This window comes from Pipistrellus hanaki, assembly GCF_964339955.1.
Source record: "Pipistrellus hanaki genome assembly, contig: scaffold_88, whole genome shotgun sequence".
Lineage (NCBI taxonomy): Eukaryota > Metazoa > Chordata > Mammalia > Chiroptera > Vespertilionidae > Pipistrellus > Pipistrellus hanaki.
Genome location: NW_028182248.1, coordinates 32,501 through 60,275, shown reverse-complemented (window position 1 = coordinate 60,275; position 27,775 = coordinate 32,501). Strand labels below are relative to the sequence as shown.

The 27,775-nt window shown below is 52.3% G+C and overlaps 1 protein-coding gene across 3 annotated transcripts in view; it reads left to right on the top strand.

Annotated features, from left to right (window-relative positions):
* The first annotated feature begins 7,432 nt into the window (after nt 1-7,432).
* Nucleotides 7,433-27,775, top strand: part of STS (steroid sulfatase) — a 50,676-nt gene continuing 30,333 nt past the window's right edge. Inside the window, exon 1 of one of the 3 annotated variants that reach the window (XM_084907452.1) lies at nt 7,433-7,751. Coding sequence is in view for 1 of the 3 variants with exons in the window: in XM_084907450.1 (XP_084763576.1) it covers nt 8,694-8,767 (74 nt within the window). In the remaining 2 variants the exon portion in view is untranslated. Of the gene's footprint in view, nt 7,752-8,681; nt 8,768-27,775 lie in introns of those variants that run through there. The other 2 variants (XM_084907451.1, XM_084907450.1) reach the window with 2 other exon arrangements.

Genomic DNA, 27,775 nt, shown 5'->3' with positions numbered 1-27,775 from the left:
CAATGTTTCTAGCTCTCTATCCCTCTCCCTTCTTGTCTATAAAAAAATCAATAACATATATTTTTTTAAAAAAATTGGATCCAGCCGAAACCGGTGTGGCTCAGTGGATAGAGCGTCGGCCTGCGGACTGAAGGGTCCCGGGTTCGATTCCGGGTCAAGGGCATGGACCTTGGTTGTGGGCACATCCCTGGTTGGGGATGGATGGTTCTCTGTCATCAATGTTTTTAGCTCTCTATCCCTCTCCCTTCCTCTCTGTAAAAAAATCAATAAAATATATATATGTATTTTTAAAAAGAATCACGTGTGAAGGGAGAATTCCAGGATTCCAGGAGCAGACTGTACCTTAACCTGGCCGCTCTGGCTCAGTGGATAGAGCGTCAGCCTGCAGACTCAAGGGTCCCGGGTTCGATTCCCAGGTCAAAGGCATGGACCTTGGTGGCTGAGGGCACATCCCCAGTGGGGGGTGTGCAGGAGGCAGCTGGTGGATGTTTCTCTCTCATCATCGATGTTTCTAGCTCTCTCTCCCTCTCCCTTCCCCTCTGTGGAAAATCAATAAAATATATATATATATATTTTTTTTTTTTTAAAAATTGGATCCAGGTTGTCAACTCTTCGCCAGGTGGCACAGAACAGACTGGGGGTGCCCTTGGGCCAGACGGGGACCCAGGGCGGGGACCCAGGGCGGGGATCCAGGCCGTGGGTGGGGGCGGGTATCTCCCCATCGGACGCCACCCCGGCCGGTGCCATGTCCACCCCGGGGGCAGAGTCTGAGTCCGCCCTCCCCGCCCACATGGGTCGCCCGCAGGCGCTGGAGGCAGTGTCCCGGCTCCTGGTGCTTGTAATTACTGGGGAGTGGGGCCCCGAGGGGTGACGTAAGGGGAGCAGAGGTGTCCGGGCTGTGGGGTGACAGTCTGACCCCGTGCAGGACGGGACTGGACTGGACAGGGACACGGTGCAGCTCGGGGCCGGGAAGGACCCGCAGGTAGGTGGGTGTCCAGGGGGCGGCTGGGCCTGTGTGGGTGCCAGGCTGGTGATGGGGTCCTGGGGGTCAGGGTGGAGGCAGAGGGAGGGTCTGCAGGTGTGTGGACGGAAGGCAGCTACAGGCTGTGATCCTGGGAGTCAATGGGGTGAAATCAGCCAAAACCGGTGTGGCTCAGTGGGCAGAGCGCCGGCCTGCGGACGGGAGGGTCCCGGGTTCGATTCCCGGTCAAGGGCATGGACCTTGGTGGCTGAGGGCACATCCCCAGTGGGGGGGCGTGCAGGAGGCAGCTGATGGATGTGTCTCTCTCATCATCGATGTTTCTAGTAACTGTTTATCCCTCTCCCTCCCTTTCTGTAAAAAAAAAATCAATTAAAAATATGATTTAGCTGAAACCGGTTTGGCTCAGTGGATAGAGCATCGGCCTGCGGACGGAAGGGTCCCGGGCTCGATTCCCGGTCAAGAGCATGGACCTTGGTGGCTGAGGGCACATCCCCAGTGGGGGGCGTGCGGGAGGCAGCAGATGGATGTTTCTTTCTCATCAATGTTTCTGGCTCTCTGTCCCTCTCCCTTCCTCTCTGTAAAAAAAATCAACAAAATATATACATATTTTTTTTAAATTCCATTCATGTTGCATCTGCCTCCTCTGGCTGGGTTCCATCTCTACTAATAAAAGCGTGAGATGCTAAATGAGACCAGGAGGCCTTCTGTAAAAAGCCACGGAGGCCGGCAGAGGCAGAGGCGGGCCGAGGCAGAGGCGGTTAGGGGCAATCGGGCCAGGAGGGGAAGGGCAGTTGGGGGTGATCAGGCTGGAGCAGGGGGGATGGGGGGAAGAGGGTTTGGGGGTGATCAGGCTGGCAGGCAGAGTGGTTAAGGGCGGTCAGGCAGGCAGGGGAGCGGTTAGGGGCGATCAGGCAGGCAGGAGAGTGGTTAGGGACGATCAGGCAGACAGGGGAGCGGTTAGGGGGCGATCAGGCAGGCAGGGGAGCGGTTAGGGGCGATCAGGCAGGCAGGGGAGCGGTTAGGGGCGATCAGGCAGGCAGGGGAGCGGTTAGGGGCGATCAGGCAGGCAGGGGAGCGGTTAGGGGCGATCAGGCAGGCAGGGGAGCGGTTAGGGGCGATCAGGCAGACAGGGGAGCGGTTAGGGGCGATCAGGCAGACAGGGGAGTGGTTAGGGGCGATCAGGCAGGCAGGTGAGGGTTAGGGGCGATCAGGCAGGCAGGGGAGCGGTTAGGGGCGATCAGGCAGACAGGGGAGCGGTTAGGGGCGATCAGGCAGGCAGGGGAGCGGTTAGGGGCGATCAGGCAGGCAGGGGAGTGGTTAGGGGGTGATCAGGCAGACAGGGGAGCGGTTAGGGGCGATCAGGCAGGCAGGGGAGCGGTTAGGGGCGATCAGGCAGGCAGGGGAGCGGTTAGGGGCGATCAGGCAGACAGGGGGGCGGTTAGGGGCGATCAGGCAGACAGGGGAGCGGTTAGGGGCGATCAGGCAGACAGGGGAGCGGTTAGGGGCGATCAGGCAGGCAGGGGAGCGGTTAGGGGGCGATCAGGCAGGCAGGGGAGCGGTTAGGGGCGATCAGGCAGGCAGGGGAGCGGTTAGGGGCGATCAGGCAGACAGGGGAGCGGTTAGGGGCGATCAGGCAGGCAGGGGAGCGGTTAGGGGCGATCAGGCAGGCAGGGGAGCGGTTAGGGGCGATCAGGCAGGCAGGGGAGTGGTTAGGGGCGATCAGGCAGACAGGGGGGCGGTTAGGGGCGATCAGGCAGGCAGGGGAGTGGTTAGGGGCGATCAGGCAGACAGGGGAGCGGTTAGGGGAGATCAGGCAGGCAGGGGAGCGGTTAGGGGGCGATCAGGCAGGCAGGAGAGTGGTTAGGGGCGATCAGGCAGACAGGGGAGCGGTTAGGGGTGATCAGGCAGGCAGGGGAGCGGTTAGGGGCGATCAGGCAGACAGGGGAGCGGTTAGGGGTGATCAGGCAGGCAGGGGAGCGGTTAGGGGCGATCAGGCAGACAGGGGAGCGGTTAGGGGCGATCAGGCAGGCAGGGGAGCGGTTAGGGGCGATCAGGCAGGCAGGTGAGGGTTAGGGGCGATCAGGCAGACAGGGGAGCGGTTAGGGGTGATCAGGCAGGCAGGGGAGCGGTTAGGGGCGATCAGGCAGACAGGGGGGCGGTTAGGGGCGATCAGGCAGGCAGGGGAGCGGTTAGGGGGCGATCAGGCAGGCAGGGGAGCGGTTAGGGGCGATCAGGCAGGCAGGGGAGTGGTTAGGGGAGATCAGGCAGACAGGGGAGCGGTTAGGAGCCAGCGGTCCTCGGATTGCAAGAGGGACGTCCAGCTGCCCTGTGTAGGCCCGATCCCCCGAGGGGTCCCAGGTTGGAGAGGGTGCAGGCCGCGCCGAGAGAGAGACACACACACACACACACACACACACACACACACCCCGCCTCCCTCCGTGCAGGAATTCCGTGCACCGGGGCACTGAGGTCACAGGGAGAAAATGGTAAGGCGTGTTCGCTTATTTCCGGTCTTTGCCTCTCTCTCTCCCTCTCTCTCTCCCTCTCTCTCTCCCTCTCTCTCTCTCTCTCTCTCTCCCCCTCGCTGTGTGTGTGTGTGTGTGTGTGTCTCTCTCCCTCTGTCTCTCTCTCTCTGTGTCTCTCTCTCCCCCTGTCTCTCTCTCTCTGTCTCTTTGTCTCTCTCTCTCTTTCTCTCTCTCTCTCTCTCTCTCTCTCTCTCTCTCTCTCTCTCTCTCTCTCTCTCTCTATGTCCCCCTGGTTCATAACCGCCTCAGTGTCTTCTCTCTCTCCCTCTCTCTCTCTCTCTCTCTCTCTCTCTCTCTCTCCCCCTCTCTCTGTGTGTGTGTGTGTGTGTGTCTCTCTCCCTCTGTCTCTCTCTCTGTGTGTCTCTCTCTCCCCCTGTCTCTCTCTCTCTGTCTCTTTGTCTCTCTCTCTCTCTCTCTCTCTCTATGTCCCCCTGGTTCATAACCGCCTCAGTGTCTTCTCTCTCTCTCTCTCTCTCTCTCTCTCTCTCTCTCTAACCGCCTCAGTGTCTTCTCTCTCTCTCTCTCTCTCTCTCTCTCTCTCTCTCTCTCTCTCTGTGTGTGTGTGTGTGTGTCTCCCTCTGTCTCTCTCTCTCTGTGTCTCTCTCTGTCTCTGTGTCTCTCTCTGTCTCTCTCTCTCCCTCTCCCTCTCCCTTTCTCCCCTCTCCCGTCTCCCGTCTCCCTCTCTCTCTCTCTCTCTCTCTCTCTCTCTCTGTCTCTGTCTCTGTCTCTCTCTCCCTCCCCCCTCCCTCCCTCGCCCTCAATGGCACGCAACGCCCAAGACAGATCCTACACCCGGATCCCCGCCCAGGCCGCCTGCGAGACACCTGAGCCTGTGTCCACAAAACCCGAATCCTTTCTGTTCGGAGGGACACACTGTCACCAGACACCCCGGAGCCGCCGCCGCCGCTGGCCTTCCCGGGCCCATGTTTCCAAAAGAAAAAAGAAACAAAACAAAACAAACAAAACAAAAAACCCCACACAAAACCTCTGTTTGCTTCCTCGTTCTCAAAGCAAGCAGCCAGCTTCGTTAAGACTTTTCTCCGGGAGCCTGCCTTCGATGCCAGTCCCTCGGAAAGGCTACAATAGCTGGGACCGGTGTGGCTCAGTGGGTAGAGCGTCGGCCTGGGGACCGAAGGGCCCCAGGTTCGATTCCCAGGTCAAGGGCATGGACCTTGGTGGCTGAGGGCATATCCCCAGTGGGGGGTGTGCAAGAGGCAGCTGGTCAATGACTCTCTCTCATCGATGTTTCTAGCTCTCTATCCCTCTCCCTTCCTCTTTCTACAAAATCAATAAAATATATATATTTTTTAAAAAAGGCTACAATATCAGAGAGAATTTGGGGGGAGTTGGGGGGGAGGAGGGAGGGAGAGAGGATGCATTAAAAATTCCTAAGAGAGAAGCAGACCTCGTACAAAAGAGCTCATTATATATATAAAATATATATTTTATTAATTTTTGCACAGAGAGAAAGGGAGAGGGATAGAGAGTCAGAAACATCGATGAGAGAGAATCATCGGTCAGCTGCCTCCTGCACGCCCCCCACCTGGGGATGTGCCCGCCACCGAGGTCCATGCCCTTGACCGGGAATCGAACCCGGGACCCTTCAAGTCCGCAGGCCGACGCTCTACCCACTGAGCCACACCGGTTTCGGTACGCTGGCACTTAAATTCCCAAAGGGCCACGCATTCTTGATTTTCGGGGGGTTGGGTAAGAGCACCAGGAACAGCAAAGAGGAGACCCCTAGCCCTGGCCGGTGTGGCTCAGTGGGTAGAGCGTCGGCCTGCGGACAGAAAGGTCCCGGGTTCGATTCCCGGTCAAGGGCACAGGCATGGGTTGCGGGCACATCCCCAGTGGGGGGCGTGCAGGAGGCAGCTGGTCGGTGTTTCTCTCATCGCTGATGTTTCTCTCTCTCTCCCTCTCCCTCTCTGAAATCAATAAAAATATATTTGATTGAAAAGTCAGCATGGTCCTGGCTGGTGTGGCTCAGTGGATAGAGCCTCGTCGGCCTGCGGGCTGGAGGGTCCCGGGTTCGATTCCCGGTCAAGGGCACGTACGTTGGCTGCAGGCACATCCCCCAGTGGGGGGCGTGCAGGAGGCAGCGGATGGATGTTTCTAAGTCTCTCTCCCTCTCCCTTCCTCTCTGTAAAAAAATAAATAAATAAATAAATAATCAATATAATATATTATTTTTTTTTTAAAAAAAGAGGAGACCCTAGCCAGAGAGAACCCTCTGCAAGCCAGGCCACATGCGTCAGTCAGCCTGCATCTCTTGAGGGAGCAGCTGTGGAATCGGGAGGCCGCAGTGAGCGCCCAGCCAGCCCAGCGAGAAGTTAATAAATTTAATTTTAACGAGGCAGCGTCTATTGCATTAACATGCATGAAGCTCCCCGGGATTTGCTGGCAGCAGCGGGCTCAGGAATCAGAAGCTATCACAGCGTGAGCCACTCGACCGGAAAAATTCACGTCCACACACTCCATCGAGGGACCCCAAAAGCTTGGGGGGTGTCAGAAGGAGGAGCTGTAGCCCAAACGGGCGTGGCTCAGTGGATAGAGCGTCGGCCTGCGGACGGAAAGGTCCCGGGTTCGATTCCCAGTCAAGGACATGGACCTTGGTGGCGGGCACATCCCCAGTCGGAGGTGTGCAGCTGATGGATTTGTTTTGTTTTGTTTTTTAATATATTTTATTGATTTTTTTTTTTACAGAGAGGAAGGGAGAGGGATAGAGAGTTAGAAACATCGATGAGATAGAAACATCGACAAGCTGCCTCCTGCACGCCCCCCACCTGGGGATGTGCCCGCCACCAAGGTCCATGCCCTTGACCGGGAATCGAACCCGGGACCCTTCAGTCCGCAGGCCGACGCTCTATCCACTGAGCCAAACCGGTTTTGGCTCTTTTTTTTTTTCCTCTTAAGAATTTGTCCATTTAATCTCTCTGAGGCCATAAATAGACTTTTAGCCCTAACCGGTGTGTAGCTCAGTGAGTAGAGCGCCGGCCTGCGGTCTGAAGGGTCCCGGGTTCGATTCCCGGTCAGGGGCAAGGACTTTGGTGGCGGGCACATCCCCAGTGGGGGGCGTGCAGGAGGCAGCTGATGGATGTTTCTAACTATCTCCTTTCCCCTCTGTAAAGAAATCAATAATATAAGGGCATGTACCTGGGTATCGGGCACATCCCCAGTAGGGTGTATGCAGGAGGCAGCTGATGGATGTTTTTCTCTCAACGATGTTTCTTATTCACTTTCTCTCTCTCCCTTCCTCTCTATAAAAAAATCAATTATATATATATATATATATATATATATATATATATATATATTTATATATACCGTGTTTCCCCGAAAATAAGACCTATTTACAGGTTTCCTTCTGAGTGAAATATAAGGAATCCCCCCCCCGAAAATAATGCCCCCCCTAGGCTCTGTCTCATAATGCTCTTGCTAAACATGAGAGATTTGGTCCACTGATTCTGAGAGAAACGGAGTCACAAGAAATTCACCAGGAAAATCAGGAATTGGATGGTGAGGATGGTGTTCCAGAAGACGATGATGACAGGATTGTCACTGAATCAATGAGCACATTCTCGATCCTGTAGGACTCACAGTGTGTCTGGTTTGTGTTGACAACGACCGTACTGCCGTACCGTCTGCAGGTCATAAATTTCCTTTATTTTCCTTGAACCATAAATGTGTACCTTATTCTTCTTCATGGAAAAATAAGACACATCCCCTGAACGTAAGACCTGGCGCATCTTGGGGAGCAAAAACTAATATAAGACACTGTCTTATTTTCGGGGAAACAGGGCATATATATATATGTGTGTGTGTATATATATTTGTATTTTTTTTTTAATTTAAAAAGAGACTTTTAATTGTGGGCCTTTTCCAAAAAAAGAAGAACACAAAAAAACAATCTAGTCTCTTTCGCACGGAACCAGCTGGCAACTGTCCATCTGTCGGGTCAAGGTCACACACCCCGTGTTTGCAGAGACCAGGCCGTGTGTGTTTATATTTAGAACCGGATCGATCTGCAAGCATTTCTGAGCTCTGCCCCCCGGAGGAGATGAGCAGGGCGACCTCGGGCCAGTCCCTGTCCCTGTCCTGTCTGCAGAGTTTGCTCCCCTTTTAGCCCAGAGCGACTCTTGGGTCCGGTTTCTGTTTCTGTTTTTTATTTGCAACTGTTTCCTCCAAGATTCTAGCACAGGACGCAGCCCGCAGACGTGCAACGCCCAGCGGCTGGACATAAGTAAGTGTTGCTTTTTTTTATTTTGTAATTTTTTTTTTTTTGGTTTGTTTCTTTTTGTCCCAGGAAGCCTGCTGGAGGGAAGGGGGAGGGAAGGGGGCTATGGGGTCCGGACTTGGGGTGTCTCGGCGGCCACCCCCCTTGAGCATATTCTGAGCTGATGTCTGTGTGCATGGGCCGTCCTGGCTGGTGAAGGCGGGGTGTCCAGGGTGGGGGCCGCGGGGTGCACCCAGAGCGAGTCTCTCACATGCATTCCTTGCGTGCAAGCTGCTACTTCAACTTGCAGAGTTTTGGGGGGGGTTAATAAAAAAAAAAATGTGGATTCTGGATTCTGAGCTAGCGGGACACTCGGGAGGGTCCTGGCACCCCACGGGTATGAGGGGGGCTGGGCAATGCGAGGTGACGCGGTGCAATCCCCTGCAAAGCGGGAGGTGCAGCAGCCTGCACCCCGAGGCCGGCCTGCAGCACCCCAACTTCCCCCACCCCCACCCCCACCCCCACCCCCGATCGAGGGCTTTGCAAATGCCTCAGGACACGGGTCAGAGGTCCCGGGACCGGAGGGTGCAGGACGGGCGGCTTCTGTGCAACGTGCAACGTGCAACGTGCAACCGGCCAGGTCGGGGGTGCAACCTCGGTGCAGCCAGGGAAACTGAGGCCCGAGCTGCGCGCGCTCCTCCCGGCCGGCGGCGGAGGTGGGAGGTGGGAGTAGGTCCTTCTGCGCCCCGCGACCCCCGCCCGGCGGCGCGGCCACCGGAAGTGGGTGCCCCGGATGTGACCCCTGCGCGCGCATGCGCACGCCCCCTCGGGGGGGTCGCGGTCATGGCGGCCGCCGCCCCCTTCCCTTTGCCTCCCCCGCCCCACGCGACCCCTGACCCTGAGGGCCCGCGGCGGCCGCCCCGCGCCGCCCCTCAGCCCCGCGGGATGCTTCCTACCGAGGAGAAGGCCGTCCATGTCAAAGAGCAAGTGCGTGACGGGCCGCAGGGAGGCCGTGGGCGCCGCCATTGCTGCCGCCGGGTCCGCCAGGTGAGGGCGGGGGGCGGGGGGAAGGGGAGGGGCGCGCGCACGCGCGCTCGCTCCCGCGGGCACGCGCGCTCGGGGCGACGCCGGGCACGCTCGAGCCCGTCTGCGCATGCGCGCCCACGGCCGCCTCCGGAATACGCGCGACCTGGAGCGGAACGCGCACGCGCGCGCGCACGCACGCACGTGCTGTCGGCCCTGTTCGGGGACGCGCCGTTTCCTGTCCACGCGCATGCGCACATCGGCTTTGGGGGCGGGAGTGGGGGGCTGTAGCCCTGGAACCGCGGGGGCTGCTGGGAGGATGTTGTTGTCAGTCTAGGGACCGATATCGCTGATTTGGGGGGCAAATGCATGGCTGGGATCTGGACGCAGTGCGGATGGAGGGTTGTGGGCGCGCGATGGCGTCCCTGCGGGCCCTGAGGTCAAGGTGCAGGCGGACCAGGGCCTCTGTCCCAGGTCCTCCTGGGTGGTCCTCCGAGCCCCGGCGCATGCGCAGAGGAGCTAAGGTCTGTAACCTTGGCAACTGCATCTTGATTGACAGCTCCTAGCATCCTTATCTGGTGCATGGTCTCAGGGCCAGGACCCAAGGCGCACGCGGAGTCTGATGGGAAAGACGTGTCCTAGGAAGACTTTTTAAATTTATTTTTATTTTTAAAATTGTCTTTTTATTTTTGCCCATGTATCGATTTTGTCAGCCTGCAGACTGAAGGGCCTCGGGTTCGATTCCAGTCAAGGGCATGGACCTTGGTGGGTGGTGGGCACGTCCCCAGGTAGGGGTGTGCAGGAGGCAGCTCGATGGGTGTTTCTCTCTCCTCATTGATGTTTCTAGCTCTCTATCCCTCTCCCTTCTTCTCTGTAAAAAAAAAAATCAATAAAATAGACAAAACCGGTGTTGCTCAGTGGATAGAGCGTCGGCATGCAGACTGAAAGGTCCCGGGTTCGATTCCCGGTCAAGGGCATGGACCTTGGGGTTGCGGGCACGTCCCCTGTGGGGGGTGTGCAGGAGGCAGCTGATCGATGATTCTCTCTCATCGATGTTTCTAACTCTCTGTCCCTCTCTCTTCCTCTCTGTAAAAAATCAATAAAATATATTTTTAAAAAAATATTTTAAAAATAAAATAAAATAAAATAAATAATGTTCCTCTCTGAGTTTCTGGCAGTTGGAACTCCCACATATGTTTTTTTTGTGGGTGGGGGGAGGGATGAAGAGGGAACTCAGTGTATGCACCCTTCTCAGACTCACCCCACAGACACAGGTGGGGCGGCTAAGGAGTCTTGTGCTCACCACTTCCTGCTGTTTGTTCTGGAGACAAAGAGACAGCAAAGCCAGGGACTCCTGTGTCTTTCCTGTTGTGACAATCGGCATTGCTGTGCGCTCCTCGGACAAAAGGGCTGTTTGAAAAGGGATCAGCGATCAGAAGGCCAGGACTCGGCCTCCGAAACTGCAGAGCAGCTGCTGATCTCTCTCTCTCTCCCTTTCTCTCTCTCTCTCTCCCTTTCTCTCTGTCTCTTTTATCTATATATGTTATTGATTTATTTTATTTTTTTAATATATTTTATTGATTTTTTTTACAGAGAGGAAGGGAGAGAGATAGAGAGCTAGAAACATTGATGAGAGAGAATCATCGATCAGCTGCCTCTTGCACACCCCCTTACCGGGGACGTGCCCGCAACCAAGGTACATGCCCCCGACCAGAATCGAACCCGGGACCCTTCAGTCCGCACGCCGACGCTCTATCCACTGAGCCACACTGGTTTCAGCATATTTTATTGGTTTTTTTAAAAAAATTTTCCCCACTTTATTAGATTGGATTGATTTCAGAGACGAAGGGGCGGGGGGAGAAAGGGAGAGAGAGAAACATCCAGGAGAAAAGAGAATCACGGATCGGCTGCCTCCTGCACGCCCCCTCCTGGGGACGGAGCCCTCAACCTGGGCCTGTGCCCTTGACCAGGAATCGAACCCTGACCTCCTGGTTCACAGGTCGATGCTTAACCACTGAGCCATGCTGAGCAGGCAATGTAGAACTCACTCTATGTATCATCTTTCTATCTATCTATCTATCTATCATCTACCTATCTATCTACTCATCTATCTATCTATTCATTTATCTATCTATTCATCTATCTATCTATTTATCTATCTATCTCTATCATCTATCTCTACCATCTACCTATCATCTATCTATCTATCATCTACCTATCTATCTATGTATCTATCCATCTATCTATCTATTTCTATCATCTCTACCTACCTATCTATCTATCTATCTATCATCTACCTAATTTATTTTAATTTATTTCAGAGAGAAAGAGAGGGGGAGAGAGAGAAACATCCATGACAAGAGAGAATTACGGATCGGCTGCCTCCCGCACGCCCCCTCCTGGGGACGGAGCCCGCAACCCGGGCCTGTGCCCTTGACCGGGAATCGAACCTGTGACCTCCTGGTTCACAGGTCGATGCTCAACCACTGAACCATGCTGAGCAGGCAATGTAGAACTCACTCTATGTATCATCTGTTTATCTATCTATCTATCATCTATCTATCTATCTACTCATCTATCTATCTATCTATCTATTTCTATCATCTCTACCATCCACCTATCTATCATCTATCTATCTATTCATCTATCTATCTATGTATCTATTCATCTATCTATCTATCTATTTCTATCATCTCTACCATCTACCTATCATCTATCTATCTATCTATCTATCTATCTATCTATTCATCTATCTATCATCTATCTATCTATGTATCTATTCATCTATCTATCTATTTCTATCATCTCTACCATCTACCTATCTATCATCTATCTATCTATCTATCTATTCATCTATCTATCTATCATCTATCTTTACCATCTACCTATCTATCTATCTATCATCTATCTATTCATCTACCTATCATCTATCTATCTATCATCTATCTCTACCATCTACCTATCTATCTATCTATTATATCATCTACCTAATTTATTTTAATTTATTTCAGAGAGAAAGGGAGGGGGAGAGAGAGAAACATCCATGACAAGAGAGAATCACGGATCAGCTGCCTCCCGCACGCCCCCTCCTGGGGACAGAGCCCGCAACCCGGGCCTGTGCCCTTGACCGGGAATCGAACCCGTGACCTCCTGGTTCACAGGTCGACGCTCAGCCATGGAGCCAGGCCAGGCCGGGCGGGGAGCTCCTTCGCCCTTGCAGAGCGGATGGAGGTCATGCCAGGGTGCCAGCTGGCAGGAAGCAGCCAGCGGGGGCGGGACCGGCCCTGCGGCCGCCGCCCCATCCTGGCCCGGTGCCCTACGCCCGGGTCCGTGGCTCCGATCCACCGGCCACATGGTCACAGCCAGTGCTCTCCCCCTTTCTATGTCTAACTCCCGGACCCCCCGAACGCCTCACCCGCATCCTTTATTTCTTCATTTTTTAAAAATATATTATATTGCCGGGACCGGTGTGGCTCAGTGGATAGAGCGTCGGCCTGCGGACTGAAGGGTCCCGGGTTCGATTCCCGGTCAAGGGCATGGACCTTGGTGGCGGGCACATCCCCAGTGGGGGGCGTGCAGGAGGCAGCCGATCGATGATTCTCTCTCATCGACGTTTCTAACTCTCTCTCCCTCTCCCTTCCTCTCTGTAAAAAATTAATAAAATATATTAAATATATATATATATATTATATTGATTAATAAAATATATTAAATATATATATTATATTGATTTTTTTTTTTTTACAGAGAGGAAGGAAGAGGGAGAGAGAGTCAGAAACACCCATGAGAGAGAATCATCCATCAGCTGCCTCCTGCACGCCCCCCACTGGGGATGTGCCCGACACCAAGGTCCATGCCCTTGACCGGGAATCGAACCCGGCTCCTTCCAGTCTATAGGCTGATGCTCTATCCACTGAGCCACACTGGTCAGGGCTCACCCACATTCTTTAAAAGCAAAGGATGAGCTCACCCCGACCGGCGTGGCTCCGTGGTTGAGTGTTGACCTGTGAACCAGGAGGTCAGGGGTTCGATTCCCGGTCAAGGGCACAGGCCCGGGTTGTGGGCTCCATCCTCAACCAGTAGGGGGCGTGCAGGAGGCAGCCGATCCATGATTCTCTCTCCTCATGGATGTTCCTGTCTCTCTCTCTCCCTCTGCCTTCCTTTCTGACATCCATAATAATATAAACAGCCGAGACCGGTTTGGCTCAATGGATAGAGCGTCGGCCTGCGGACTGAAGGGTACCGGGTTCGATTCCCGGTCAAGGGCATGGACCTTGGTGGCTGAGGGCACATCCCCAGTAGGGGACTTGCAAGAGGCAGCTGATCAATGACTCTCTCTCTCATCGATGTTTCTAACTCTCTATCTCTCTCCCTTCCTCTCTGTACAAAATCAATAAAATATATTTTTTAAAAAAATAATAATCATATACACAAAATCATAATAATGAAGTCAAAAACGAAAAGAATAAAAATCTTCACAGCATCCTTGCAATGCAGATCCCAAGACACTATAGCTCATCTCGGTGGACAGAGCATCCGGCCTGCAGACGGACGGGTCCCGGGTTCGATTCCGGCCGAGGCTGTGTGCCTGGGTGATTGATGGGTCTGTCCGGGGCCCGTGTGGGGCACAGCCCCTTGGATGTGTCTCTCATGTTGATGTTTGTCTCTCTCTGTTTCTCTCTCTGTTTCTCCTCTTCCCTTCCACTCTCTCTTTAAAAGAATTTTTTTTTTTAAAATCCATGGAACACATACCCTCAGGGGAGGGTTTAAAAAAAAAAAAAAAGAATGTAAACTATGTGAGCAACACACACGTGATGTCACGTGTGCGTGGCTGGCGTGGTTACCCAGGGGGCCCCAGGCACACGGAACCGTTCTCGGCGATAAGCCGCCTTTTATTGACAGTCCCGGCTCCATGGAGACAAACATACAGAATTAGGCTTTTTAAAAATATATATACTTTATCGATTTTTTTTTTTAGGAAGGGAGAGGGAGAGAGAGTTAGAAACATCCACCAGCTGCCTCCTGCACGCCCCCCCACTGGGGATGTGCCCTCAGCCACCGAGGTCCATGCCCTTGACCTGGGAATCGAACCCGGGACCCTTGAGTCCAGCAGGCCGACGCTCTACCCACTGAGCCACACCAACTAGGATTCCTTTTGCTTTTTTATTTTATTTCATATTTTATTGATTTTTTTTTTTTTTACACACAGGAAGGGAGAGGGATAGAGAGCTAGAAACATCGATGATGAGAGAGAAACATCCACCAGCTGCCTCCTGCACGCCCCCCACTGGGGATGTGCCCTCAGCCACCAAGGTCCATGCCCTTGGCCGGGAATCGAACCCGGGACCCTTCTGTCTACAGATCAGCACTCTACCCACTGAACCACACAGGTTAGAGCTAGGATTTTTTTATATATATATATGTTTTATTAATTTTTTACAGAGAGGAAGAGAGATCAGAGAGAATCATCCATCCGCCGCCTCCTGCACGGCCCCCACTGGGGATGTGCCCTCAGCCACCAAGGTCCATGCCCTTGACCGGGAATCGAACCCGGGACCCTTCCGTCCGCAGGCCGGCGCTCTATCCACTGAGCCACACCGGTTAGATCTCAGCTTTTTTTTTTTTTTGCTTTTTTTTTTTCTCTCTCTCCCTACACAAAGGCCATTGAATGTCACCGGGGAAAATAAGACAGAAGCCAGTGGAAGCTGTTTTTTGTGGGGTTTTTTGGGGTGGGGGGTGTCTGATGGCCCCCATCTGTGAACACACACACACACACACACACACACCACACTTCCTGGGCTGCTAAGACGGGGTTCAGGCTGGCGCTGACGGAGGCCTGGCTCACCGCCCAGGCTGGGTGTCAGACGTGAGGAATGCATTTCTCAGGGCGGTGGGCGGCTGGCCGTGGGTGCGGCCGGCATAGCAGCCAGCAGGCCGGCCTGCAGGCTGGCAGGGCATCTGAGCATCAGGGACCAGCAGAGACGGGCCCTGCACCTGTTCCCCTGTCCCCCCAGCCCTGGGCCTTTGCAAACAGCTGTGCTGCTAGTCCGCTCTGTGCACCCAAATTCCTCCCCTGGCCAAAACCGGTGTGGCCCAGTGGTTAGAGCGTCAGCCTGCGGATGGAAGGGTCCCGGGTTCGATTCAGGTCAAGGGCATGGACCTGGGTGGCTGAGGGCACATCCCCAGTGGGGGGCGTGCAGGAGGCAGCTGGTGGATGTTTCTCTCTCATCATCGATGTTTCTAGCTCTCTATCCCTCTCCCTTCCTCTCTGTAAAAAATCAGTAAAATATATATATAAATGTTTTTTTAAATTGCTCCCCTGGGGAACTTACTGATTTTGTGTGTGTGTGTGTGTGTGTGTGTGTGTGTGTGTTATTTTTTTGTTTTGTTTTTTACTATATGGCTGTTTGTTTGTTTTTTTAATCTTTTTTTTTTTTTTACAATATATTTTATTGATTTTTTTTTTTTACAGAGAGGAAGGGAGAGAGCTAGAGAGCTAGAAACATCCATCAGGTCTCTCCTGCACTCCCCCCCTACCCTGGGGATGTGCCCCCAACCAAGGTCCATCCATGCCCTTGACCGGGAATCGAACCCGGGACCCTTCCATCCAGCAGGCTGACGCTCTACCCACTGAGCCACACCGTTTTTGGCTGTATTTTATTTTATTTTATTTATTATTTTATTTTATTTTATTATTTTATTTATTTTATTTTATTATTTTATTTTATTTCATTATTTTATTTTATTTATTTTATTTATTTATTTTATTATTTTATTTTATTTTACTTATTTTTTATTTTATTTATTTATTTTATTATTTTATTTTATTTTATTTTATTATTTTAATTTATTTTATTTTATTTTATTTATTTATTTTATTATTTTATTTTATTTTATTTTATTATTTTATTTTATTTTATTTTATTATTTTAATTTATTTTATTTTATTTATTATTTTATTTTATTATTTTATTATTTTATTTTATTATTTTATTTTATTTTTTATTTTATTTTATTTTATTATTTTGTTTATTTTATTTTATTTTACTTTATTATTTTATTTTATTTATTTTATTTTATTTATTTTATTTTATTTATTTTATTTTATTATTTTATTATTTTATTTTATTTTTTATTTTATTTTATTTTTTTATTTTATTTTAATTTAATTTATTTCCATTTCTCTGACTCCCCGTGCGCCAGCAGGTCCCTCTGACGCACTCGGAGGCCTGGGCTCCGGTGATGCCTGCCGTCACTCAGGCCCAGGAAGCTGCCAGCCGGCTGAGCCATGTCTCAGACAGGTCAGGGGCAGGCGAGGGCCGTGACAGAGGCCCCGGAATAGCTTTTCCATGAGGAGCCTCCTCCTCCGGCGGCTGCCCAGGGGCATGACAGCAGGGCCTGGGGGGGGGGGGGGGGCCGGAGGCCTCATATAACCGGGGAGGCTGGGCGGTGCAGTGGTTAGTCCACTTCCCCCTGGAGGGAGACACACGGTGCCTGCCTGCCTGCCTGCCTGCCTGCCTGCCCGGCTGCCCCCAGTCCGTCTGTCTGTCCGTCCGTCCGGCCCGGTGAGTTGCATGGATTTATGTCTCTCTCTCTCTCTCTCTTTGCCTGGAGGGCTCAGATGTGGAGATAAACTCCGGGGGAAATCCCCACAAAAAAAAAAAAACAAAAGGAATCTTTATAGGCTTCTGGTTGGCGTCTCTTTCGGGACTTTGAAACGGTGTGTGCAAAGTGAGAGCTCATTTAAATAAAAAAAAAATAAATAAAATAAAAATTTGGGCTCTGGCGGGTGTGGCTCAGTGGGTAGAGCGTTTCGGACTGTGGTATCTTTAATCGGTATTTCTGTCTGTGTCTGTCTGTCGCTCCCTTCTTTTCTGAAATCCATGAAAATATCAATATATATATATATATTTTTTTTTTTTTTTAAATGAGCCTGGCTGGTGCGGCTCAGTGGATAGAGCGTCGGCCTGTGGACGGAAGGGTCCTGGGTTCGATCCCCAGTGGGGGGCGTGCAGGAGGCGGCCGATCCATGATTCTCTCTCATCATCGATGTTTCTCTGTCTCTCTTTTCTCTCTCTCTCTCTCTCTCTCTCTCTCTCTCTCTCTCTCTCTCCCTCTCTCTCTCTTTTCTCTCTCTCTCTCTCTCTGTCTCTCCCTTTCTCTCTGAAATCCATAAAAATATGTATTTTAAAAATTAGCCCTAGCCGGTGTGGCTCAGTGGATAGAACGTCGGCCTGCGGACGGAAGGGTCCCGGGTTCGATTCCCGGTCAAGGGCATGTGCCTTGGTTGGGGGCTCAACCCCCAGTGTGGGGAGTGCAGGAGGCGGTCGATCGATGATTCTCTCTCATCGTTGGTGTTTCTCTCTCTCTCTCTCTCTCTCTCTCTCTCTCTCTCTCTCTCTCTCTCTCTTTTCCTTCCTTCCTTCCTCTTTGAAATCCATGAAAATATATTTTTTTAAAAATTAGCCCTGGCTGGTGTTGCTCAGTGGATAGAGAATCGGCCTGCGGACTGAAGGGTCCCGGGTTCGATTCTAGTCAAGGGCACAGGCCCGGGATGTAGGCTCCATCCCCAATAAGGGGCGTGCAGGAGGCAGCCGGTCCATGATTCTCTCTCAGCATGGATGTTTCTCTCTCTCTCTCCTTTCCTCTCTGAAAACAATAAAAACATATATTTTAAAAATAAAAAAGATTAAGGAGCTAATTGTTAGCTAGGGGAGTTTGTTCTAAGCTGTCTTCTATGGAAAGAATGAAACTTTGGCCGAAACCGGTGTGGCTCAGTGGATAGAGCGAGCGTCGGTCTGCGGACGGAAGGGTCCCGGGTTCGATTCCGGTCAAGGGCATGGACCTTGGTGGCTGAGGGCACATCCCCAGTGGGGGGCGTGCAGGAGGCAGCTGATGGATGTTTCTCTCTCATCATCGATGTTTCTAACTCTCTCTCCCTCTCCCTTCATCTCTGGAAAAAATCAATAAAATATATTTTTTTAAAAAATTTTTTTTTAAAGGAATGAAAGTTTGTACAATGGTACCTGTAGTGTTGAATTGTCTCGTGTATTGGTGTTTTTTTTTAATTATTATTTTTAATTATTTTTTTTTTTTTTGTGTGTGTGTGTGTGTGTGTGTGTGTGTGTTTTCATGTTTAAGGTCACCCACCAGCCCCAGTGTGCTTACCACGTTTTTATTTGAGCATCGGCCCGGAATAAGAAGGATTCTCACTCCTAACCGGTGTGGCTCAGTGGCTAGAGCGTCAGTCGGCCTGCGGACTGAAGGGTCCCGGGTTCGATTCCTGGTCAAGAGCATGGACCTTGGTTGCGGGTAACTCTTTCCCTAGTCCTTCCTCTCTGTAAAAAAAAAAAAAAAAAAAAATCAGTAAAAGTATATGAAAAAGAAAACAAGAGTGCAGAGGCTAAAAAAAAAAAAAAAAGCAGAGGTTTTTTAAAAATATATATATATATAATATATTTTATTGATTTTTACAGAGAGGAAGAGAGAGAGATGAGAGTTAGATGAGAGTTAGAAACATCGATGAGAGAGAAACATCGATCGGCCGCCTCCTGCACGCCCCCCACTGGGGATGTGCCCTCAGCCACCAAGGTCCATGCCCTTGACCGGGAATCGAACCCGGGACCCCTCCTTCCGCAGGCCGACGGCTCTATCCACTGAGCCACACCGGTTTTGGCTGGTTTTTTTTTGTGTGTGTGTGTGTGTTTTCTTTTTTATAGAAAGATAAAGAAGGATTTTCGGGCCAGAGAGCTCGAACCCAGCCGTCTTTCTCTGTGTCTGTGTTAAAAGGGCCGTTTGAACCCAATACCCTGGGAATCCTGAGACATGACAAGACCAGAGGCAGAAAAAATTTTTTTTAAAAAAAAAAATCCAAACAGACAGGGCATTCTGCTCGAGCTGTGGCGTATCCCAGGGAGACATCGAATCCGTGAAACCTGTCTGTGCTGATCAGAAGAGGGAGGTGATATGGCCGAAACCGGTGTGGCTCAGTGGGTAGAGCGTCGGTCTGCGGACGGAAGGGTCCCGGGTTCGATTCCCGGTCAAGGGCATGGACCTTGGTGGCTGAGGGCACATCCCCAGTGGGGGGCGTGCAGGAGGCGGCTGGTCGATGATTCTCTCTCATCATCGATGTTTCTGACTCTCTCTCCCTCTCTCCCTTCCTTTCTGTAAAAAAATTTAATAAGATATATTTTAAGGGAAAAAATAAAATAAAATATAAAATTAGATTAAAATAAAGTAAAACAAAAATAAAATAAATAAAATATAAAATTAAAATAAAGTAAAATAAAATGTGCAGGAGGCAGCTGACCAATGTCTTTCTCTCTCATCGATGTTTCTGACTCTCTCCCTCTCTCTTCCTCTCTGTAAAAAAAAATGAATAAAATAGCCAAAGCCGGTGTGGCTCAGTGGATGGAGCGCCGGCCTGCGGACGGAAGGGTCCCGGGTTCGATTCCCGGTCAAGGGCATGGGCCTTGGTGGCTGAGGGCACATCCCCAGTGGGGGGCGTGCAGGAGGCAGCTGATGGATGATTCTCTCTCATCGTCGATGTTTCTAACTCTGTATTCCTCTCTCTTCCTCTCTGTAAAAAAAAAAAAAATAACAACAATAAAATATATATTTTTTAAAAATAAAAATAAATAAAAGGGTGACCTTCCGGACCTCCTTCTGGACAAAGCCATGGGGCCCGGGCTGAGGGAGAGGCGGTTAGGGGCCAGGATGGCATGGCAGTTGGGGGCGATCAGGCCAGTGGGCGGGGGGGGGCAGTTGGGGGTGACCAGGCCTGCAGGGGAGGGGCAGTTGGGGGCGATCAGGCCTGCAGGGGAGGGCAGTTAGGGGCGACCAGGCCTGCAGGGGAGGGCAGTTAGGGGCCATCAGACCAGCAGGAGAGGGCAGTTAGGGGGGACCAGGCCTGCAGGGGAGGGCAGTTAGGGATGACCAGGCCTGCAGGGGAGGGCAGTTAGGGATGACCAGGCCTGCAGGGGAGGGCAGTTAGGGGCGATCAGGCCTGCAGGGGAGGGCAGTTAAGGGCGATCAGGCCTGCAAGGGAGGGCAGTTGGGGGCAATCAGGCCTGCAGGGGAGGGCAGTTAGGGGCGACCAGGCCTGCAGGGGAGGGCAGTTAGGGGCCATCAGGCCAGCAGGGGAGGGCAGCCAGGGGCGATCAGACCAGCAGGAGAGGGCAGTTAGGGGGGACCAGGCCTGCAGGGGAGGGCAGTTAGGGGCGACCAGGCCTGCAGGGGAGGGCAGTTAGGGCGATCAGGCCTGCAGGGAAGGGCAGTTGGGGGGGACCAGGCCTGCAGGGGAGGGCAGTTACGGGCGATCAGGCTGTCAGGGGAGGGCAGATGGGCGGACCAGGCCAGCGGGGCAGGGCGGTTAGGGGGCGATCAGGCCAGCAGGCAGGCAGGCGAGCGGTTGGGAGCCTGTGGTCCTGGATTGCGAGAGGGATGTCTGACCGCCGGGATAGGCCCGATCCCACAGGCACCCTGCAGCCACACCTCCCCCGAGGAGGGTCCCAGACGGGAGAGGGTGCAGGCCGGGCTGAGGGACACCCCTCTCTCTCCCCTACCCCGACCCACCCCTCACAATGTTCAATGTGAATTCGCAGCCATTTCACGCTTTTTTAACACTATTTTTTTTCTCTCTCTCTCCCGCCCTGGCCTGTTCAGCCCAATGGTTAGAGCAGGGTGGCGGGTTCGAGCCCCGGTCTGGGGCGTGTCGCGCCTCTGGGTTGCGGGTTTGCTCTCCGCACCCAGGTCTGTGCATGCGGGAGGTGGCCAGTTCGTGTGTGTGTCTCTCTCACGTGGATCTCTCTCTCTCTCTCTCTCCCTCTCTCTCTCCCTCTCTCTCTCTCCCTCTCTCTCTCCCTCCCTCCTTCCCTTCCACCCTCTCTGAAAAGCAGTGGGAGACATATCCTCAGGACCACAGGCTGCGTTGATTTTGGTGTGTTTATTTACACTTAGAAATATTTTTTTTATTTATATATATATATATTTTTTAAAATATATCTTATTGATTTTTTACAGGGAGGAAGGGAGAGGGATAGAGAGCTAGAAACATTGATGAGACAGAAATATTGACCAGCTGCCTCTTGCATGCCCGCCATTGGGGATGTGCCCTTAGCCACCAAGGTCCATGCCCTTGACCGGGAATCGAACCCGGGACCCTTCCATCCGCAGACCGAGGCTCTATCCACCGATCCGAACCTGCTAGGGCTAATGTTTAAAATACATATTTTTATGGATTTCAGAGAGAAATGGAGAGATAGAGACAGAGAGAGAGAGAGAGAGAGGGAGAGAGAGACATTGATGTGCGAGAGACACATCTATTGGTTGCTTCCCGGGACCCTGGTGTGTGATCGAGCCTGCAACCCAAGTATGTGCTCTTGACCATGAATCGAACCCGGGACCCTCCCATTCGTGGGCCTACATTATGTCCACGGTATGTGCCCTGGCTGGGAATCGAACCCGGGACCCTTCCGTCCACAGGCCTGCGGACGGAAGGGTCCCGGGTTCGATTCCTGGTCAAGGGCATGGACCTTGGTGGCTGAGGGCACATCCCCAGCGGGGGGGTGTGCAAGAGGCAGCTGATGGACGATTCTCTCTCATCATCGATGTTTCTGACTCTCTGTCCCTCTCTCTTCCTCGCTGTGAAAAAATCGATAAAAACATATATTTTAAATAAAAGACTAGACGCCCGGTGCATGAAGATGCGTGAGAGAAGGGGCTTTCTTTCTCCTGACTGCCCCTTGGCTCAGGCCTGGAGCCCCCTTTCCACCTCCCAGGCTGCCCAGTGGCCCAGAGCAGCTGTGTATGCAAATTAGCCCTCCATCTTTGTTGGGCTAATTTGCATACTCGCTCCTGATTGGCCGGTGGGTGTCGCGGAAGCGTGGTCAATTTGCATGTTTCTTTTCTTTTCTTTTTTTTTTTTTTTCTTTTTTTTTTCTTTTTTTTTTCTTTTTTTTTCTTTTTCTTTTTTTTTCTTTTTTCTTTTTTCTTTTTCTTTTCTTTTCTTTTCTTTTTTTTCTTTTATTTTTTAAAATATATTTTATTGATTTTATACAGAGAGGAAGGGAGAGAGATAGAGAGTTAGAAACATCGATGAGAGAGAGTCATCGATCAGCTACCTCTTGCACACCCCATACTGGGGATATGCCTGCAACCAAGGTACATGCCCTTGCCCGGAATCGAACCCGGGACCCTTCAGTCCCCAAGCCGACGCTCTATCCATTGAGCCAAACCGGTCCCGGCTTTTTTTTTCTTTTATTAATGTGTATGTCCATTCTCCCTCACGTGTCATCCCCTCTGCGTATCTCCCCGTCGGTAAATGGTATTTTTTTCCATGTCTCTGTGGCTTCTGTTCTGACCGCCGACCTCTGGGGTTGGGTTTGGGGAGCAGCTGAAGAGACAAGTGTTCTTACCGTGTTTTTCCCCGAAAATCAGACATCCTCCAAAAATAAGACCTACGTCCAGGTTTCCTTCTGAGTGACATAGAAGGCACCCCCCCCCCCCCGAAAATAAGGCCCCACACCCCCCCTCGCAGGCTAACCATGAGAGATCTGGTCCACTGATTCTGAGAGAAACGGAGTCACAAGAAATTCACCGGGAAATCCAGGAACTGGATGGTGAGGATGAGGTTCCAGAAGAGGATGATGATGACACGATGGTCATGGAATCCATGAGTCCGCTCTCTTTTTCTTTTCTTTTTTAAATATATTTTATTGATTTTTTTTTTTTTTTACAGAGAGGAAGAGAGAGGGATAGAGAGCTAGTAACATCGATGAGAGAGAAACATCGACCAGCTGCCTCTTGCACACCCCCTATCGGGGATGTGCCCGCAACCAAGGTCCATGCCCTTGACCCGGAATCGAACCCGGGACCCTTCAGTCCGCAGACCGATGCTCTACCCACTGAGCCACACCGGTTTCGGCAATGAGTCCGTTCTCGATCCTGTAGGATTCACCGTGTGTGTCTGGTGTGTGTGTGTGTGGACCACGACCGTCCTGCCGTACCGTCTGCAGGGAATCCATGTCCTTTATGTTCATGGAACCATACGTGTGCACCGTATTCTTCTTCATGGAAAAAAAATAAGACACATCCCCTGAGCATAAGACCTAGCGCATCTCTGGGAGCAAAAAAAAAATGAATAGAAGACACTGTCTTATTTTCGGGGAAACAGGGCAGTTGGTGCCACTGAAACGAGGAAGCTCACTTGTCGATGGGCGTGTCCCTGCGAATCGGTGCGGATGGAGACGGGAGTGGCTACCCCCGGAGGCGGAATGGCCCCATCCATGGTCATTTGTGATGCGAACTGGAGGCCCGGTGCATGAAATTCGTGCACTGCAGGGGTGGGGGGTGGAGGGGCCGGGGGCTGTCCCTCAGCCCAGCCTGCACCCTCTCCGATCTGGGACATCCCTCTCGCAAAATCCGGGCCCGCTGGCTCCCAACCATTTGCCTGCCTCTGCCTGTCTGATCACCCCCTAACTACTCCCCTGACAGCCTGGTCAGCCCCCTAACCACTCCCCTGACAGCCTGATTGATGTCTAACTGCCCTCCCCTGCCTTCCTGATCACCCCTAACTGCCCTCCCCTGCTGGCCTGGTCCTCCCCAACTGCCCTCCCCTGCAGGCCTGGTCTCCCTCCAACTGCCCTCCCCTGCAGGCCTGGTCCTCCCCAACTGCCCTCCCCTGTAGGCCTGATCGCCCCTAACTGCCCTCCCCTGCAGGCCTGATCACCCCTAACTGCCCTCCCCTGCAGGCCTGGTCATCCACTAATTGCCCTCCCCTGCAGGCCTGATCCCCCTAACTGCCCTCCCCTGCAGGCCTGGTCGCCCCTAAATGCCCTCCCCTGCAGGCCTGATCACCCTCCAACTGCCCTCCCCTGCAGGCCTGGTTGCCCCTAACTGCCCTCCCCTGCAGGCCTGGTCACCCTCCAACTGCCCTCCCCTGCAGGCCTGGTCACCCTCCAACTGCCCTCCCCTGCAGGCCTGGTCACCCTCCAACTGCCCTCCCCTGCAGGCCTGGTCGCCCCTAACTGCCCTCCCCTGCAGGCCTGGTCATCCCCTAACTGCCCTCCCCTGCAGGCATGGTAACCCCTAACTGCCCTCCCCTGCCGGCCTGATCACCCCTAACTGCCCTCCCCTGCAGGCCTAGTCCCCCCCAACTGCCCTCCCCTGCCGTCTTTGACCACATGGGGACGACCATCTCCTGTGAGGGCGTGAGGGTCCATTTGCATAGGACCTCTTTATTATGTAGGGTCAGCTTCTCGCTGCCAGGATCTACGTATGCAAATGCTTTCTGTGCACAAGGCGGCCAGCATGCTTTCATTTGCATTCAAAACCCAAACTCCCCCTCAGGAGGCTGAAGGGTCCAAGGATTCAAAGTGGGAGGCAGGCCGAAGCTGGTGTGGCTCAATGGATAGAGTGACTGAAAGGTCCCGGGTTCGATTCCCGGTCCAGGGCATGGACCTTGGTGGTGGGCACATCCCCAGTGGGGGGGGTGTGCAGGAGGCAGCTGATGGTTGTTTCTCTCTCATCATCGATGTTTCTAACTCTCTATTCCTTTCTCTTCTTCTCTGTGAAAAAAAAATCAATAAAATATATATTTTTAAAAAATATTAATAATTAAAAATAAAGAAAATAAAACACATCTGTTAGGTTGTGAATCGGCGACGTGAGACGCCTCAATCAAACAGCCGCATGCATTTGGAGACTTTGTGTGTTTTTTTTTAAATATATTTTATTGATCTTTTACAGAGAGGAAAGGAGAGGGAGAGAGAGGTAGAAATATCGATGATAAGAGAGAAACATCCATCAGCTGCCCCCTGCACGCCCCCCACTGGGGATGTGCCCTCAGCCACCAAGGTCCATGCCCTTGACCTGGGGATTCGAACCCGGGACCCTTCCGTCCGCAGGCTGATGCTCTATCCACTGAGCCACACCGGTTTGGGCAATTTCCCCCTATTATTTAAGCAAGTAAGCAAGCGTTTAAAGAAGCCAGAATTGCAGGGTTCAAACTTCAAACGCCAGGGTTTTTTGTTCGTTGTTTTTACATCAGATGGGGGTTACTATGCTTCACATCGATGTTTCTCTCCATCCCCGTCCCTCTTCCCTCCCTTCCACCTTCTCTAAAAACCAAAGGGGGCCGAAACCGGTTTGGCCCAGTGGATAGAGCATCGGCCTGCGGACTGAAAGGTCCCGGGTTCGATTCCCGGTCAAGGGCATGGACCTTGGTGGCTGAGGGCACATCCCCAGTGGGGGCCGTGCAGGAGGCAGCTGGTCGATGTTTCTCTCTCATCGACATTTCTAGCTCTCTATCTCTCTCCCTTCCTCTCTGCCAAAAATCAGTAAAATATATTTTAAAAAATAAAATAAAAATAAAAAATAAAAAATCAATGCAGAAGCCCCGAGTGGTGTGGCTCAGTGGATAGAGCGTTGGCCTGCGGACTTAAAGGTCCCGGGTTCGATTCCCGGTCAAGGGCATGGACCTTGGTGGCTGAGGGCACATCCCCAGTGGGGGGCGTGCAGGAGGCAGCTGGTCGATGTTTCTCTCTCATCATCGATGTTTCTAACTCTCTATTCCTTTCTGTTCTTCTCTGTAAAAATTCAATAAAATATATTTAAAAATAATAATAATAAGACATCCCCTGAACATAAGGCCTAGCGCATCTTTGGAAGCAAAAATGAATAGAAGACACTGGCTTATTTTCGGGGGAACAGACAGGGTAGCTTGCCATCTGCAACCCTGTCTGTGGGCTCGGGGCCTGAGTCAGCCGGCCCTCCAGGGCTCCTGTGACCCCAGCTCACCCCCAGGGCGGCGATGACGAGGCGGACAGGCCTGCAGGCAGGGCCGCGCCCCCGTGGGAGGGTGCGGGGCGGGCGCTGGGACGTGCCCTGGGTGCCTGAGGGACTGATTTTCAGATGCCTCTGAGGACGGAAAATCCGGCCGGCTCAGCAGCTCGGCGCTTCATCGATGGCTCACTTTGGGGCCTTGGGCAGCTGACCGGCAAGGGTCCCTGGTTCTCTCTCTCTCTCTTTTCTTTTTAAAATTTTAAAAATGTTCCACCGGAGGGTATTTTTTCCATTGATTTTATTTTATTTTATTTTAAAATATATTTTATTGATTTTTCACAGAGAGGAAGGGAGAGGGAGAGAGAGAGAGCTAGAAACATCGATGAGAGAGAATCATCGATCAGCTGCCTCTTGCACACCCCCCACTGGGGATGTGCCCGCCACCAAGGTCCATGCCTTTGACCGGGAATCGAACCCGGGACCCTTCCGTCCGCAGGCCGATGGTCTATCCACTGAGCCACACCGGTTAGGAGTTTGCGTGGCTCCGTGGTTGAGCATCGACCCATGAACCAGGAGGTCCCGGGTTCGATTCCTGCTCAGGGCACAGGCCCGGATTGCAGGCTCCATCCCCAGTAGGGGGCGTGCAGGAGGCAGCCGGTCCATGATTCTCTCTCCTCATGGATGTTTCTCTCTCTCTCTCTCTCTCTCTCTCTCTCTCTCTCTCTCTCTCTCCCTCCCTCCCTCCCTCCCTCCCTCCCTCTCCTTTCCTCTCTGATATCAGTTTAAAAAATATAAATAAATAAATACCAATGGAAAAATATCCTTGGGTGAGGAATAACAATAAAATGAATTAAATTACATAGTAAAATAGTGTAGAATAAAATAAATGAAATTATGTTACTATATGTTCATAAAATTAGGTAGCCCTGGCCTGTGTGGCTCAGTGGATAGAGCGTCGGTCTGCGGACGGAAAGATCCCGGGTTCGATTCCCCGGTCAAGGGCATGGGCCTTGGTGGCTGAGGGCACATCCCCAGTGGGGGGCGTGCAGGAGGCAGCTGGTGGGTGATTCTCTCTCATCATGGATGTTTCTCTCTCTCTCTCTCTCTCTCTCTCTCTCTCTCTCTCTCTCCCCCTCCCCCTTCCTCTCTGACATCCATAAAAACATATCTTATTTTATTTTTATTTTTTTAAATATATTTTATTGATTTTTCACAGAGAGGAAGAGAGAGGGACAGAGAGTTAGAAACGTCGATGATGAGAGAGAAACACCGACCAGCTGCCTCTTGCACGCCCCCCACTGGGGATGTGCCCTCAGCCACCAAGGTCCATGCCCTTGGCCGGGAATCGAACCCGGGACCCTTCCGTCCGCAGGTGGATGCTCTATCCACTGGGCCACACCGGCTTCAGCCATAAAAACGTATTTTAAAAAGCGGGTAATTCACGGAATGCCAGGGGCATGGCCTGCAACCTGAGATCATTAAGACTATCCCCAGCTGACCCCAGATGACCCCAGATGACCCCGGCTGACCCTGGGTGACCCCAGATGACCCCGGGTGACCCCGGGCGGGCTCGGTCCCTCCCGGTTCAGACCGCGGCCCCAGGCTCACGCTGCCCTCTGTGCTGAGTCTGAGTTGAAAGCTGGAAAACTAAGCCCATTTCCTTCTTTAAAATATATATTTTTCTGCCGAAACCAGTTTGGCTCAGTGGATAGAGCGTCGGCTTGGGGACTGAAAGGTCCCGGGGTTCGATTCCGGTCAAGGGCATGGACCTTGGTGGCGGGAACATCCCCAGTAGGGGGCGTGCAGGAGGCAGCTGATCGATGGCTCTCTCTCGTCGATGTTTCTAGCTCTCTATCCCTCTCCCTTCCTCTCTGTACAAAATCAATGAAATATATTTAAAATATATATATATATTTCTGCACGAAATTCGTGCATGTGGGGGGGGGGGTTGTGGGGGGGCGCCCCTAACTGATCTCCCCTAACTGCCCTCCCCTCGGCCCAGCCTACACCCTCTCCCATCCAGGACCCCGTACGGGGAGATCCCTCTCGCAATCCGGGACCCTGGCTCCTGACCGCTCACCTGCCTGCCTGCCGGCCTGATCCCCCCAACTGCCCTCCCCTGCAGGCCTGATGGCCCCTAACTGCCCTCCCCTGCAGGCCTGGTCGCCCCTAACTGCCCTCCCCTGCAGGCCTGATCACCCCTAACTGCCCTCCCCTGCAGGCCTGATCGCCCCTAACTGCCCTCCCCTG